Consider the following 16,878-nt stretch of genomic DNA (forward strand, 5'->3'; position numbering starts at 1 on the left):
TAAAATGTCCCTTTACAGCTGCATTTATAGATTTTTAAATACACTTTCATAAGCAAAAATGAATGCAAAGAGAATTAAAAGTTGGGTGAGCTAAATACTTAGGTACATTTTACACCCGCTTCTCTCCACAAATAACCCTCTTCAGAAAAACCAGAATTCTGGTGGAAATTACACGTTAGATCTTTTGTTCAGCAAAAAATAATTGTGCTGAAACGTACAGATAGTCTCAACTTACGACCACAATTGAGTCCAAAAATTCTGTGGCTCAGTGAGCTTTGCCCCATTTTACGACTATTCTTGCTATAGTTGTTAAGTGAATCACCGCAGTTGTTACAGTAAGTTAGTAACACTGTTGTTAAGTGAGTCTCGCTTCCCCACTGACTTTGTCAGGAGGTCGCAAAAGGGGATCAAATGACCCCGGGACACTGCAACCGTCATAAATATGAGTCAAATTGCCAACTTTGATCATGTGACCATGGGAATGCTGCAATGGTCGTAAGTGTGAAAAATGGTCATAAGTCACGTGACCCCAGGATGCTGAAACCGAAATATGAGCCAGTTGTAAGGGGTCCATAGTTTGATCATGTGACCATGGGGATATTGCAATGATCATAAATGTGAAAAATAAGTCGCTTTTTTCAATGCCTTTGTAACTTTGAATTTGACTTACAACTATTGGTCATTAAACGAATGGTCGTAAGTCAAGGATTACCTGTATTATGAAAAAATTACAGCGAGACATGAAGAGTTACGCCTATGTAATCCAATGCAGAACTTGTAATGACCACTAGAGGGGAGCAAAGAAACAGAAAACACTCTGCTGCTCTCTAGTGAATGTCTGGATTTTTACAGCCCGTTTAAAAATCTCTCCGAATCAGTATCATCCATTGCATTTTAATCTTGGGTGATTTTCTAGGACCGTGATGGCAAACCTGTGGCACAGGTGCCACAGGTGGCACAGGGAGCCGTATCTGTGGGCATGCGAGCGTTCCAGTGTGGGCTAGCTCAGCTCCAGTGCGCATGCGAGCACCAGCCAGCTGATTTTGGGGCATTCCAGTCCCACCAGAAGTTGGGAAACGGGCCGTTTCCGGCCTCCAGGTGGGTGGGTGGGGATGGCTGTTTTTGCCCTCCCCAGGCTCCAAGAAGGCCTCTGGAGCCTGGGGAGGGCGAAAAACAGGCCTACCTGGCCCACCATGCCATCGCATGCCAAAAGGGTGGGGAGAGTGGGGGGGGTCATGCACAGGGGAGCAGGGCACTTTGAATTATGGGTGTGGGCATGTGCACACATGACCCGCCTCCCCCCCCCGCTCCCCATGCTTTTGGCACGCAACGGCAAAAAGGTTAGCCATCACTGTTCTAGGATAATTTTGGACTTGGACTTCGACTCCTAGAATCCCCTAGCAAGCGTACTGGCTGAGGAATTCTAGGAATTGAAGTCGACGCTCAGGTGGGGAAACACTGCTCTAGAAAGTATTGGGATAGGGATGATTAGTTTAGCTAACGCTTGCCTTTGGCCAGTGGTGGCGAACCTTTTACTCATCGAGTGCCAAACAGGTCTGTGCTTTGCGCACTTTGCGCATGCTTACCATCCATGCCAATGTGCGGCTCCTCCCCCATCTGCTGTGCGCGCAACCACACCATCTGTGCATGCTCACAGCTTTCACGCGTGCACCCCACCGTGCGCTGTGTGCGCAATTACACCATCTACACATGCTTGTGGTTTTCGTGCACGCAACGCACACGTGCGAACGCCATTTGCACATGCTGCGCACCAGTACTCTCGTGCACATGCGCAAACACACGCATGCTCAGGAGAGCCCCGAAGACCAGCTAGGTTCCCTGAATCACACACATGCACATATGAACACCAGCTGGGGTGTGTGCCCATGCTCAGCTGCAGGTGAGTTGGGCAACAGCTCGCGTACCCAGAAAAATGGCTCAGCGTGCCACTTCCGGCATGTGTGCCATAGGTTCGCCATCACGGCCTTAGGCCGTATCTTAGCTAATTCTCTCTTAAATTCTTGGTATAAAGAAAACAAAAGGGATTTTTTACTCTGACAAGCTTTTCCGAATCGCCTCTCCATTTGCTGACAATGGTGGATGCGGAGATGTTGAAGAATGTTGTGTTACATTCAGTGGCAACAGCTTTAGCCAGCAAAGTTTTCCCAGTACCTACAAGTTGGAGGAAAGGCAGTGTTTACTCTCAAGCCATAAAACATATTTTTAATTTATTTTTAATTTGATTTATATGCCGCCCTTCTCCAGAGACTCAGGGCGGCTTACAATGTGCTCAGCAATAGCCTTCATCCTTTTTGTATATGAAGCACAGTTGCAGGAATTGGGTCTGTCTCAGGGGTGAAATGTAAAATCTGTTACTACCGGTTCTGTGGGCGTGGCTTGGTGGGGGGGTGTAATGTGACTGGGTGGGCGTGGCCTACTTTTTTTTTAAAAAAAACTTTTCAAAGCATTTTTTCTAATGCTTTGAAAAGCCTCTCTGCCGATCAGGAACTCAGCTGGGATCGTCAGAGACTTTTCAAAGCATTTTTTTAACCACCTCTTCAGCCAAGAGGTTGCAGAAAAAAATGCTTTGAAAAGCCTCTGAGGATCCCAGCTGAGCCGTGCGATCATCAGAGGCTTTTTTTTTTACTTTTAAAAGCATTTTTTCATCGAAAGAGGTTGTAGAAAAAATGCTTTTAAAAGTTAAAAAAAAAAGCCTCTGATGATCATGCGGCTCAGCTGGGCATGGTGGTGGTGGTGGGGGGGGGGGGGTACAGGGATTTTTACTACCGGTTCTCCGAACTACTGCCGCCATCACTACCGGATCAGGCAATCCGGTCCGAACCGGAAGCATTTCACCCCGGTCTGTCTAGTCTAGACATACTTTTCTTGACAAGAAGGACGAGGGGAGATATGATAGCAGAGTTCCAATATCTCAGGGGCTGCCACAAAGAAGAGGGAGTCAAGCTATTCTCCAAAGCACCTCAAGATAGGACAAGAAGCAATGGGTGGAAACTAATCAAGGAGAGAAGCAACTTAGAACTAAGGAGAAATTTCCTGACAGTGAGAACAATTAATCAGTGGAACAACTTTGCCTCCAGAAGTTGTGAATGTTGATCCCATGAAACATGGGGATGCTGCAGTGGTCATAAGCGTGAAAAGGGTCATATAAGGCACTGTTTTCAGTGCCGTTATAACTTCAAGCGGTCACTGACTGTTGTAAGTCAAGGTCTCTTTCATTAAGGAGATTGTTGGCATTCAGAATGAAAAAGAGTCACAAAATTTAATTAAATAATATCATACCTGGAGGCCCATATAGCAGAAGTCCCTTCCAAGGAGAAAGAATGCCTGTAAACAATTGTGGGTACTGTGGAAAAAAGAAGAAAATGAAAAAAGCCATCACTAAAAAACCAGCTGTTTGGAGCACTAAGCACACAGCAGGTTACTCTAGCACAGGGGTGTCAAACTCAAGGCCTGGGAGCCAGATCCGGCACGCGGGGTGCTTAGATCCGACCCGCAGAGCCACCCTGGAAAGAGCAGAGTGGTGCCTCTGCCAGCAAAAATGGGCTCCCGAGTTCAGTTTTTGCTGGCAGAGGGTTGCAGGAGGCCATCCCAGCCGAAAACGGAGCTCGGGAGCCCATTTGCGCTGAGAGAGCCCTCGGGCCACCGCAGGCGCTCCCCGACACGAGTGACATCAAACTGGCCACACCCACCCTGGCCATGCCTCCCCAGCCCCAAGGTCAAACACAACCCTGATGTGGCCCACAATGAAATCGAGTTTGACACCCCTGCTCTAGCAACTCAACCAGCATTTTTTTTTTTAATCAGAACATTGCTACAAGGAAAATATAGGAAATCAGGGTGGCTGATTCTGTATTTTTCACTTTTATTCATTTAATGTCCCCCCTCCCTGTGGAACATCAAGCTCATTGGTAGATTTTATTTATTTATTTGATTTTTTTAGCCCGTTTTTAGGACTAGAACTCGCTGACTCCCACTTTCTAGCCTGATGCCTTCGTCACGAGACAAAAACGACTCTCAAACCAGTCCTCAAGTTAATTTTCCTTCCTTTCAAATTGCTTCCCAATTTAAGTCGTATTTTCAAAATCAGCAACGGTAGCTTGGAAAGGAAAAAAAAAAAAAGATTACAGATAGTTCTCAACTTACAACTATTTGTTTCCCGACTGTTGTAAAGTTACAACGGCACTGAAAAAAGTGACTTACGACTGCTCCTCTCGCTTATAACCGTCATATCATCTCTGCTGTCACACGATCAAAATTCAGGAGTTTGGCAACTGGCATGTGTTTACAACTACGGTAGGACAATGTCCCAGGGTCATGTGATCATCACTTGTAACCTTCCCAGATGGCTTCTGGTGAGCAAGTCAATGGTGGAAGCCAGATTTGCTTAACGACCATGCGATTCACTTAACAACTGCAGTGACTTGCGTAACAATCGTGGCAACAAAGCAGTGGTGGGTTTCAAAATTTTTTACTACCGGTTCTGTGGGCGTGGCTTGGTGGGTGTGGCTTGGTGGGCGTGGCAGGGGAAGGATACTGTAAAATCTCCATTCCCTTCCCAATCCAGGGGAAGGTTACTGCAAAATAGATGGATGTTGTGGCCCGTCAGCGGCCTGTGCAGATAGTAGCTGATTCCAACAGTGAGGAGGCTGGTGTGGTGCTGTGCCAACAGCCTGTGCAGCTGGCACTCGAGTCGGACAGTGAGGAGGCTGGAGAAGATGTGGTGCCAGAGGCAGAGATTCAGCTAGGGATTCAGAACCCCTAGAAGCTTCCATGGGTGAAGAGGAAGAAGAGGAGGAGCCTCTTCTCGATGCACGGGCGCGCAGAGCTGCCAAAAGGCAGGAGTGGCTCCTCAGGAGGAGATCTCCTCGAGAGTAGGGCTTGGGGCTAATTGGCCACTCCCTTAGCCTATTTAAGGAAGGACGACGACTGAGGAAATTTGCAGGGAACAACTTAGTTCACTCTCCTTCATGTCTTGATCTTAGTTCTTTTATCAGTTACCTGCAAATTGCTTCTGGGCTTTCTGCCAATCCTAGTAAGATTACCATTATTTATTCTTTGGATTCTTGTAGGCTGTTAAGAAAGTTAATTAACAGCCTTTGTTTGAAAAAGACTGATTTAATTTAGTAAACTAAGGTTTGTACAGACTTTGTGTGTGCTGCGTTCTTTGGGGTTCGTAGCTGGGGCAGAACAATGGGGGCGGGGCCAGTCAGAATTTTTACTACTGATTCTCCGAACTACACAAAATTTCCAGTACTGGTTCTCCAGAACTGGTCAGAACCTGCTGAAATCCACCTCTGCAACAAAGGTTGTAAAATCAGGTGTGACTCACTTACAGCTGCCTTGCTTAGCAATGTAAATTTGGGGCCCCAACTGTGGTTGTACGTCGAGAACTACCTGTACAGGTAGTCCTTAGCATACAACCACAATTGAGCCCAGAATTTCTGTGGCTGAGAAATTTCGTTAAGGGAGTTTCGCTCCATTTGATGACTTTTCTTTCCACATTTGTTAAGTGAATCACTGCGGTTGTTAAGTTAGTGACCCGGTTGTTAAGTGAATCCGGCTTCCCCATTGACTTGTCGGACCTTCTCAAAAGATGACCACATGACCCTGGGACACGGCGACCATCATAAATATGAGCCAGTTGTCCAGCATCCGTACATAAATCATACAACCATGGGGGATGCAACAGTGGTCGGTCGTAAGTGTGAAAAATAGCCCTAATGTCCCTTTTTTCAGTGCCGCCGTAACTCCCAACCATCGCTAAATGAACTTGCTGCAAGTCGAGGACTACCTGTGTGTCTCAGCCACGAGAACAGAGGCCATTTGTGTGACTTTTGAAAAGGTGATTCAGCCGCTCCTTACCCTGATGGGATACACAACAGCTTCCTTGACCAACCGCTTGGCTGAGTCAAGTCCGATGATGCAATTCCACTTGACATTGGGGCTGTGAAGGTAGATATCCTGCAAGACATGGTTTGATCTTCTTAAAAACAGGCCTCCCATTTTTCCTGTGCAAGCATAATAAACACGCAGCAAAATAAGCTCCAGACGTGCCGTAAAAATTAAGGGGGAAAAGCAACAAGATAAAGAGCAGGTGATTATGCGGATGCCATTATGGGGGAGGAGCAGAAGGGAAGAGTCAGCTGTGGCTGGAGGACGACTTTCAGCATCTCTCTCCATTACTCAGGCTTGGTTGGACATGCAAGAATTGTCATTCAGCAACGGGCTGGAGGTTCTGGCTGGCTCATCCTGTCTTTAATTCAGGGATGTGTCCAACCTCAGCAACTTTAAGACTTGTGGACTTCAAATCCCAGAATTCCCCCAAGCCAGCTGGTTGGAGAAATTCTGGGAGTTGAAGTCCACAGGTCTAGAATAGAGTAGAGTAGAGTAGAGTAGAGTAGAGTAGAGTAGAGTAGAGTAGAGTAGAGTAGAGTAGAGTAGAGTAGAGTAGAGTAGAAAATCAGAATAGGATAGGATAGGATAGGATGGGATGGGATGGGATGGGATGGGATGGGATGGGATGGGATGGGATGGGATGGGATGGGATGGGATGGGATGGGATAGGATAGGATAGGATAGGATAGAATAGAATAGAATAATAACTTTATTGTCACTCTGAATGCACACTAATCAGCAAAATGAAATTTTGCATCCAATATACACTCCCTGTTTCCCCCAAAATAAGACATCCCCTGATAATAAGCCCAATTGGGCTTTTGAGCACGTGGCAATAAGGCCAAGTGCTTATTTCAGGGTTCAAAAAAATATAAGACAGGGTCTTATTTTCGGGAAAACACGGTATATAATATAAGAATTAATAAATAGAGAAAAATACAGAATTATGCATATAGTTAAAGTTGCCAAGGTTGAATAACGTTCCTCTAATTCCGTGATGGCAAACCTATGGCACAGGTGGCACGCAACGCGCTCTCTGTGGGCATGTGAGCCATCGCCCTAGTTCAGCTCTTCCACGCATGCGCATGCACCTCCCGCCGTCAGCTGGTGTTCGGGTCTCTGTCACACATGCGTGGGTGCATAGGGGTGGGGAGTGTGCACACGTGATGATGTTACCTAGTTTGGTAATGAAATGTCTGATAGAAAACCACCAAGCTCAAAGAGCACCAAGGACCCCCACACTTCATTAATCGTAGTATTTTGGGCTCCACAATGGATTGCTTTTTTCCTGGCAGATACAAATTATGCAACTTGTAGGACTCCATAAGGTGGGAGAGTCTGCTAACACAGCAGCCCCCCCCAACCTTTTGATCAGCAGGGAAAGGTTCCATGGGGAGAGGTTTTTCCACGGATCAGAAGGGGCTGGGTTTCACGTGCTGCCTGCATCCAGAAGATGGGGCTTCTCTTCTTTGCATGGTCTGGTTTTTGGCATTTCACGGACCGGGGCCAGTCCACGGAACAGGGGTTGGGGACCCCTGAACCAGAGGTGGACTTCACATAATTTAACAACCGGTTCACCCAGAATCGAATATGTGAGCGCGCATGGCTTGCACGCGTGTGCGCGGCTTAAAAAATGTGGCTAAATAGGATGGCATAGCGCCGGGGCAGGTGGGCGGGGGCAGTCACCCGCAGGTCACAACTACCAGTTTGCCCAAACCGGCTGAATCCCACCCCTGCCCTGAACTAACATAAGAATGTGGGGCTCAGGCAAGAAAGGTCTCTATTGATGTCCCTCCCTTGTGTCTTCTGCTTGACTTTCAATATCAAGATGGACAGTAGGCTTAGTCCCTCATTGAATGAGGCTGGAGTTTAACAACCATCCTTAGTCTGATAACGGAAACTCACCTTGCTGACAATCGTTGCAAGCTCCCTCATTTCAGCTGTCATCCCAAGTAAGGCACCCAAAGGTTTTAATAGACGTTCCTAGAGAAAAGGAAAATAGACACAGATCAACAGTTCTGATGGAAGTTTTGTTTCTAATTGAAATAATTGTTCCCAAAGAACTAATGACTTTTTGCCAGCTATTGGTTAGAAAGAACGTCACTCACCGAAGGATCTGGATTGCAGTTAAAGCTGTGTATGGAGATTTCACTGGATGCTCCTTTGATAGCATCCTGAATCAGCCCACGGAAGTCAATGATTTGGCCCTGCGGGAGAAGCAAACACCATTTGCTCAGCCTGAACTCTTGGAGACACCAAACAAGACAGACCCAGACTTTAGAGGATAATTAGAACTGCAGAAAAAAAGAATTGCTACCAACCTGCCTTCCATTGAGGATCTGTATACTGCAGGAGTCAAAAAGAGGGCTGTGAAAATATCTACAGACCCCTCACCTCTTGGAGGCCACCGCACACCAGAACAACTAGACACAGGACAGTTTTTCCCCCGAATGCCATCACTCTGCTAAACAACTAATTCCCACAACACTGTCAAACTATTAGTAAGAATGTATTACGATTATTCTTCTCATCTTCTCATACTACCTATCTCCTTATCTTGTAACTTCGTTGCTTGTATCTTTATGGTTTATATTCTTTTATGTAGTTTCCTAGTACAATTTATGTTGATTGCTTATTTAGTACCCTATGACTATCACCAAGCGTTATATCTTATGATTTCTGATAAATGTATTTTTATGACTATGATCATGATTTATCACTTATAGCTTTTATGTACAATGAGAGCTTATGCACTGAAGACAAATTCCTCATGTGTTCAATCACACTTGGCCAATAAAGTATTCTATTCTATTATTCTATTCTATTCTATTCTATTCTATTCTATTCTATTCTATTCTATTCTATTCTATTCTATTCTATTCTATTCCATTCCATTCCATTCCATTCCATTCCATTCCATTCCATTCTATTCTATTCTATTCTATTCTATTCTATTCTCTCCACTCCATTCCATTCCACTCCACTCCGTTCCCTACTCTACTCTACTATATTCTATTCTCTCCACTCCATTCCATTCCATTCCACTCCACTCTGTTCCCTACTCTACTCTACTCTACTCTACTCTACTCTACTCTACTCTACTCTACTCTACCCTATTCTATTCTATCCACTCTATTCCATTCCATTCCACTGTTCTCTACTCTACTCTACTCTACTCTACTCTACTCTACTCTACTCCATTCTATTCTGAATAGAATAATATTAAGAGCCATGGTGCAGAGGTGGTATTCAGCAGGTTCTGACCAGTTCTGGAGAACCGGTAGCGGAAATTTTGCGTAGTTCGGAGAACCAGTAAATACCACCTCTGACTGGTCCCGCCCCCATCTATTCTCTGCCTCCTGAGTCCCAGCTGATCAGGAGGAAATGGGGATTCAAGCTAAACCAAAGAAGAAACTTCTATTGATAACAAAGGCCGGAGTTGATCATCTAATGTTTCTCAACCTTAGGAACTTCAAGTATGTTTACGAATACCGGTAGGCCTCAACTTACAACAGTTCATTTAGTGACTGTTCAAACTTACAACGGCAGTGAAAAAAAAGTGACTTATGACCGTTTTTCTCACTCATGACTATTGCAGCATCCCCTCGGACACGTGATTTGCATTCGGATGCTTGACAACTGACTCACATGTATGACGGTTGGCGGGGTCCCGGCGTCATGGGATCCCCTTTTGTGACCTTCTGACCAGCAAAGTCAACGGAGAAGCCAGATTCACTTAACAGCGCTGTTACTAATTCAACAACTGCAGTGATTCACTTAACAAATGTGTCAAGAAAAGTCGTAAAATGGGGCAAAACTCACTTAGCATAATTTCTCACTTGGCAACATAAAATATTGGCCTCAATGGTGGTCATAATTTGAGGACTATCTATATATTAAACAACGCTCAGGATGTCTACAAGTCTTTCCCCTTGGACTCCTTAATGTTACATAAGACCCTTAATGTTTTTAGGATTTTGACTAACTCTTTTAGAATGAGGGCCTTCTCCACTTCCTTTGTGGATTGCAGATACATTTAAACCAAATTCCGATGCGACCCGACTTAAAGGACCTTCATCCTCCTGTAAGGGAAAAAAGAAATATTCTGAAGTTAGTGAGAGCCAGTTTGGTCTAGCGATTAAGGCACCAGGTTACAAAGCAGGAAACCATGAGTTCAAGTCCCATCTTAGCCATGAAAGCTGTTGTGGCTCCGACCCCCGAGCCCATGTTATCGGAGGGAGAAAGCTCCGAACATGAAGGAGAGGAGCCGGCCAGGCCTCCCTCTCCAGGCCCCTCCTCTCTGGCTATGCCTCAGGTGTCTGCCGAGGGAGAGGAGATTGGCCAGGAGCCAGGTGTCTCCGATGACAGCGATGATGGTGATACGTCGTTCCTGGATCCACGCCAACGAAGGCGAGATAAACGTTTGCAGCAGACGCGGAGGCGTGCCAGGGATTAAGCTGAGTCACTGGACCACACCCCACAGGCTATATAAGAGAGTGTGGTGGCCATTTAGACTCTGTGACGGACAAAGCTAACTTCTGGCTAGTCACTTTGTACAACGCCTGAATCTGCTGAAGGTTTCATGTTTGAACTGGACTTTTTTTGAAAACTGTGTGTATTTGTTGGTGTTTATCTGGTGGAGGAAAACTCCCTCTTCTTGAAGTAAAGCACTTGGCAGACGGTTATCGTATTGCTGCCAAGTTCCTGATAACGAACTTTGTGTGTGCCAAGTAATTCTTTAACCCCCGGCTGGCTGTTTGTGTGTGTGTGGGGACGGGGATAGAACAAAAGCTGGCTGGGTGACTTTGGACCAATCACCAGAAAAACATGTGTTCTAATCCTGCCTTAGCTATGAAAGCCAGTTGGGAGACTCTGGGCCAGTCACTCTTTCCCAGCTCAACTCATCTCACAGGATTTTTATTGTGGGAAAACAGGAAAAAGGTGTATTGGATATATTCACCATCTCAAGTTAATACATACATACATACATACATGCCCAATGTCATCAGGGCACTTAGTACCATGTCCAAGAATGTTACAAAACACATCAAGAAATTGCAGCTTCCTGCAATAACACCAGCGGAACTGCAAAAAACTGCGCTACTCAGAACAATCGTATTTTTTAAGAAGATACTTGGTTGATACCTAGGACGCTGGCAGCAATCCGTATCAATCATTAGCGCCAGTCAGTGGCATTTGTGATACATTTTAAATTTCTAGTTTACTGAGTTTCATATTTAATGAATAAAAGAGATAATCCTATCCCAGGTCCTTGGTAAGGACTCGATAGCTAAACAAAAATACCAAACCCAGTCTGAATATATGGCTGATATATAGCGAGTAATAATAATAATAATAATAATAATAATAATAATAATAATAATAATAATAATAATAATAATAATAATAATAAAAACTGGAAAAAATCATGAAATATCGCGACCTGGCCATAGAAACTACACGGCTATGGATGAAACATGCCACAGTGATACCCATTGTCATCGGGGCACTTGGTACCATGTCCAAGAATTTTATAACATACATCAACAAATTGCAGCTTCCTGCAATAACACCAGTGGAACTGCAAAAAACTGCGCTACTTGGAACATCGCACATCTTAAGAAGGTACTTGGTTGATACCTAGGACGTTGGCAGCAACCCGTATCAACCATTAGCACCAGTCAATGGTATTTGTGATGCATTTTTGAATGTTCAGTTGACTGAGTTTCATATTTAATGAATAAAGATAATAATAATAATAATAATAATAATAATAATAATAATAATAATAATACAGTTGGCTGGGTTTCATGTTTAATGAATAAAAGAGATAATAATAGATACAAATGAATAAAATAATAAATAATTTAAAACTATTACTTCATAGGGAGGTAGTCATTGACTTGGAAGAAGGGATACATTCACCACCTTGAGTTATTTCAAAAAAATAATAATAAATATCAGTTACAAATAAATAAAATAGTAAATAATTTAAAAATATTGCTTCATAGGCGGGTAGTCCTCGGCTTGCAACCATTCACTTAGTGACTGTTCAAAGTTAAAACAGCCCTGAAAAAAGTTCTCACACCTAAGACTGTCGCAGCATCCTCAGAGTCACGGGATCAAAATTCGGGCACCTGGCATGTATTTATGGCGGTTGCAGCGTCCGCCGACAGCCGTTCGTGACTTTCCCAGCTGGCTTCTCACAAGTGAAAGCAGTAAACAAACGAAAAGGAGATTTACCTGCTTCGAGTTTTCTTTGAGCTCTGCTACTTTTGTGGGTGACACTTTGGACTGGGGTCTCCCCTGATGTTGGTTAATCTTGGGAAGATTCCGGCATGTACCGGTGGGGGCCCTAAGATGGGAAAAATGGAATTTAGTTGAGCACATTTCTTAAAGCAGAAAAGATTCGAGGCCCAGTCATGGACGGTGTGTGTGTGTGTGTGTGTGTGTGTGTGTGTGTGTGTGTGTGCGCTGTCAATTAAAGTCCCAGCGGTTGCCATAATAGGATAATAAAAGCCCCTCCTTTTAAATGTCTATGGAGATTTTCAGTCATCCAGGTCATGTTTGTCCCAAAGAATGCAGTACAGTGCAGTGAGCCATGTGCAGATCTGTACATTGGGGAAACAAAACAACCATTTCAAAAACGCGTGGCACAACATAGGAGAACAAACCCATCTGGGCTAGATTCAGCAGTCCATCTGCATTTGAAAGACCAAGGCCACTCTTTTGAAGACAGCAAAGTCCACATTTTGGACAGAGAGGACCGCTGATTTGAAAGAGGGGTCAAAGAGGCCATCTATGTCCAAATTGAACAGCCTTCTCTCAACCGAGTGGGAAGAATACGACATTATCTAGCTCCAGCCTACAACGTAGTCCTTTCAACAGTTCCAAGAAGGCTCCACACCCATTTGCACCACTCAAAGTGACCCTGTGGACACAAACCTCCAAGTGGCCTCAACGACTTTCTAAAAGAATGAAAATGACCAGCTGTCTGCAAGGAATATAAATCCTTCCATTCCCTACCATCCAGTCAGAACTGAAGAAACTTCTTGGATGAGAAGCAAAATGTCTTCAAAGAAAAAACCAGAAAGTCCAGTTGCCTCTTGAAAACCTCTTGACCCCTCCCTTTAATATTTTTTTTTTCTTTTAACAATCCTGTAATCCCTTTCATCGGGGTGGAATTGGGGAGACTGAGCGGATCTTGAGCATTTACTGGCCGGATTCCCTTCCTGACGCTTATAGGGAGTTCACAGCAGATATTTTCTCTTTGCACCCAGAGAGAGAAATATCTGCCGCTACCTAGGATCAAACTCACAGCCTTTATTGTGAGGCAAGAGCTCCACCTCTGTGGCACCACACCACTCCCCTCCCTTTACATATGCCACGTATAAAAGGGGTGGGACACAGCTGCCACGTTTTAACTTTTTTTTTACCTCCACGCAGATGCTCCCAATAAAAGCTCCATAGATCCAGGCACCTCACTCTCCTATTTAGATTGAAACTCTGTGCTACAGGCAGGACTGGTTTTAAGGGATTCTGAGACATCAGTTTGTCCAAAATAATGCAGAGTAAGACTGGATAGTCTGGCTCAAAATGTCTCATCTTGGTTCAGCCACTTCATTTCTAAAGCTCACTTGAAACATTTCTTTTAACCAACATTTCTTTTAACCACTTTTAGTGGCTCTTCATGGTTTTCTCCCAAGCCTTAAGATCTACTATGCTCTACACTCAAGATGGTTTATGCTCTGCTGAGACACTCAGGATGACAGACCGGCATGGAAAGGTAGAAAACAGAGGCTTCATTTTGGCAAAGGCTTTGCCAGATCTTCTGTGTCAATTAGAGCAATTTTCTCTTACCCCCAAACCTTGTTAGTTGCTGGTGCAGTTTCACTCAGTTTTAAAGCCTGTATGTTTTATTATTTTGTTTTGTGTTGCTTCCCCAACATTAAGATAACTCATCAACAGAGAGCATCTGAATTTTCTCTCGTGAGTTACTTCCATTTTTTTCTACTGCAATTCTGCATTATTCTCAATTCCAGAGGTGATTGTGTATGTATGAAAGAACTCAAAACTACCCAGTCTATTCATTCATTCATTCATTCATGCTCTCTCTCATATTTATCTATCATATTTATCTATCAATCTATCAATATCAATCTATATCATATTTATCTATCATATCTTTCTATTTATCTATCTCTATCTACCTATCTACCTACCTATCTATCCATCCCTCCCTCCATCATATTTATCTATTTATCTATCATATACATCTATCAATCTATCAATATCTATATTTATCTAACTTTCTATCATATTTATCTATATCCATCTATCCATCTATCCTATCTATCATCTATCTGTCTATCTATCTATCTATCTATCATCTATCTATCTATCTATCTATCTATCTATCTATCTATCTATCATCTATCTATCTATCTATCTATCTATCTATCTATCTCTGTGTCTGTCTGTTTATCTTATCTATCAATCTATCATATCCATCTCTCAATCAATCATATTTATATCTATCTATCCATCCATCCATCATATTTATCTATCCTATCTATCTATCTATCTATCTATCTATCTATCTATCTATCTATCTCCATCCACCCACCCACAAGACTTAACACATTGAATGCAACACCATTTGCATTTCAGAAATTGGGGGGGGAATTAAATGAATCAATAAATGTGGCTACTAAAGAATTATTACCTAATGCCATCCAGCAGCTACATTTCTCTTACCTTTTTGCTTTCCCTCCACTTCTTGATTTATTGTCTGCTGTGGAAGGGGAGAAAGACAACAGTTAAAATTAAAAAAAAGAAAATATTACTCTGAACAGAAGCAAAAATGTTCTCAAATTTGTGTTATATTCTGGTTTCCTGTTTGTGTTGGGGGTCCGGGTCGCTCTCCTACAGCATTCCTACAGGAGTTTAGAAAGAAAAGATCAACATTTATTCCAGATGAATATTCCAAGGAACTTGGACTGTATGCAGTAAAAATCCAGAAAGATCTTGCTCAAAGCAAACACAAATGCAAAGGAGCTGACAGGAAAGGAGTTAAATTAAATCTGTGTTTCCCAAACTTAGCACGTGTGGACCTCAAATCCCAGAATTGCACAGCCAGCGCGGCCATTGCTACGAATCCTGGAAGTTGAAGTCCACACATGTAATAATGGGAAATATTTGATGAGATGATCTTCAAGGTCCTTTGCAAACCTTGATGCCACGATTCTATGAAAACTTCCTTCAGTTGGAGGTGGTATGTCAGCAGACCTTCCGTGACCAAAATAGCACTGTTCAGTTTTCTCCTTGCATTGGATTAAAAGGATTGCATCAGGGATGAAATTCACTTACCTTCTCTACCGGTTCGCAAATATGCTCACGCAAATCCATCTGCGCCTGCGCAGAGGCTGAAAATCATCGCAAAAAAGGGATACCATGACGTCCACGTGGGTGGGCGGGGCTTCGTGCAGTCGGCCCTACCGGATTACGCGATCCGGATAGAACCGGCTGAATTTCACCCCTGGATTGCATCCAAGCCTGGTAGTGATGGGAGCCGGTTTGATCTAGCGGTGAAGGTGATGCCTAGGACCAATAGACTGTGAGTTCTAGTCCTGCCTTAGGCATGAAAGTCAGCTGGGTGACTTTGGGCTGATCACTAGGAGACTGTGAGTTCTAGTCCTGGCTTAGGCATGAAAGCCAACTGGGTGACTCTCACCAGGAGACTGAGAGTTCTAGTATGACATTGGGAATGAAAGCAGCTGGCTGACTTTGGGCCAATCATCAGGAGACTAAGTTCTAGCCTCCCCTTAGGTATGAAAGTCGGCTGGGTGACTTTGGGCTGATCACCAGGAGACTGTGAGTTCTAGTCCTGCCTTAGGCATGAAAGCCGACTGGGTGACTTTGGGTTACTCACCAGGAGACTGAGAGTTCTAGTCCTGCCTTAGGTATGAAAACCAGCTGGGTGACTTTGGATTGAACACCTGGAGCCTGTGGATTCTAGTTCTGCCTTAGGCATGAAAGCCGACTGGGTGACTTTGGGCTGATCACCAGGAGACTGTGAGTTCTAGTCCTGCCTTAGGCATGAAAGCCGACTGGGTGACTTTGGGCTGATCACCAGGAGACTGAGAGTTCTAGCCTCCCCTTAGGCATGAAAGCCGGCTGGGTGACTTTGGGACAGTCACCCTTTGTCAGTCCAACCTACCTCACAGGGTTGTTGTGGTGGCAAAAAAAGGAGAAGGAAGGAGTATGTACATTCACCGCATTGAGTTACTTATAAAGTGATAAAGGTGGGATAAAAAAAATCAAATCAATGAATAAAATGAGCTCCACTAAAGGAGCCACACCCATATAGGTTTCTGCTCCACCATGGAGAGAGGCCAATATGCCACAGGTATAAAATTCAGGGGCAAACCATTTTCATGTTTTAATAGGATTCCTTCGGAGATGGAGGTTTATTTTATTTATTTATTTATTTATTTTTTAAATTTTTATACCGCCCCCTCTCCCGAAGGACTCGGGGCGGTGAACAGCCAAAATTAAAAACACACAGGTCGGGAGGGAAGAGGCATTAAACTTAAGTATTAGTAGCAGTGACAACATTTAAAACATGAAAAGTTCTTTCTGATCAATGGAACGTACTGGCGTCGACAGCTTTCCGGGTAATCTTGGGGTACTTTTGGAACTTGACATAGTAGTAGCTTTCATATTCCATCAAAATGGTCTCCAGATCAACGTTGTCGCACACTTCAAAACGGCGCAACCCAAATTTTGTTTCTTGTTCCAGTGCGTTAGCAGCATCTACGTACCTGGGAGTTAGAAAGTGGGAGTCAGTGTATGACTGAGGCTTGAGACTGGTACCCTGTTTCCCCGAAAATAAGACATCCCCTGATAATAAGCCCAATCAGGCTTTTGAGCGCATGTGCTAAAATAAGCCTTCCCCTGAAA

General features: G+C 43.9%; 1 protein-coding gene across 1 annotated transcript in view; it reads right to left on the minus strand.

The window, feature by feature from the left end:
• The window catches only part of KATNAL2 (katanin catalytic subunit A1 like 2), a 43,938-nt gene that overhangs the window by 17,101 nt on the left and 9,959 nt on the right, over positions 1-16,878 (minus strand). Inside the window, exons 3-11 of the mRNA XM_070936000.1 lie at positions 16,573-16,739; positions 14,674-14,710; positions 12,160-12,271; positions 9,903-9,998; positions 8,025-8,123; positions 7,822-7,899; positions 5,884-5,982; positions 3,301-3,364; positions 2,054-2,172 (exon numbers count right to left, since the gene is read on the minus strand). Of these exons, the coding sequence (XP_070792101.1) occupies positions 2,054-2,172; positions 3,301-3,364; positions 5,884-5,982; positions 7,822-7,899; positions 8,025-8,123; positions 9,903-9,998; positions 12,160-12,271; positions 14,674-14,710; positions 16,573-16,739 (871 nt within the window). The remainder of the gene's footprint in view (positions 1-2,053; positions 2,173-3,300; positions 3,365-5,883; positions 5,983-7,821; positions 7,900-8,024; positions 8,124-9,902; positions 9,999-12,159; positions 12,272-14,673; positions 14,711-16,572; positions 16,740-16,878) is intronic.

This window comes from Pituophis catenifer, unplaced genomic scaffold (assembly GCF_029215685.1).
Source record: "Pituophis catenifer annectens isolate HBS135680 unplaced genomic scaffold, rPitCat1.0.hap2 SCAF_2, whole genome shotgun sequence".
Taxonomy (NCBI): Eukaryota; Metazoa; Chordata; class Lepidosauria; order Squamata; family Colubridae; genus Pituophis; species Pituophis catenifer.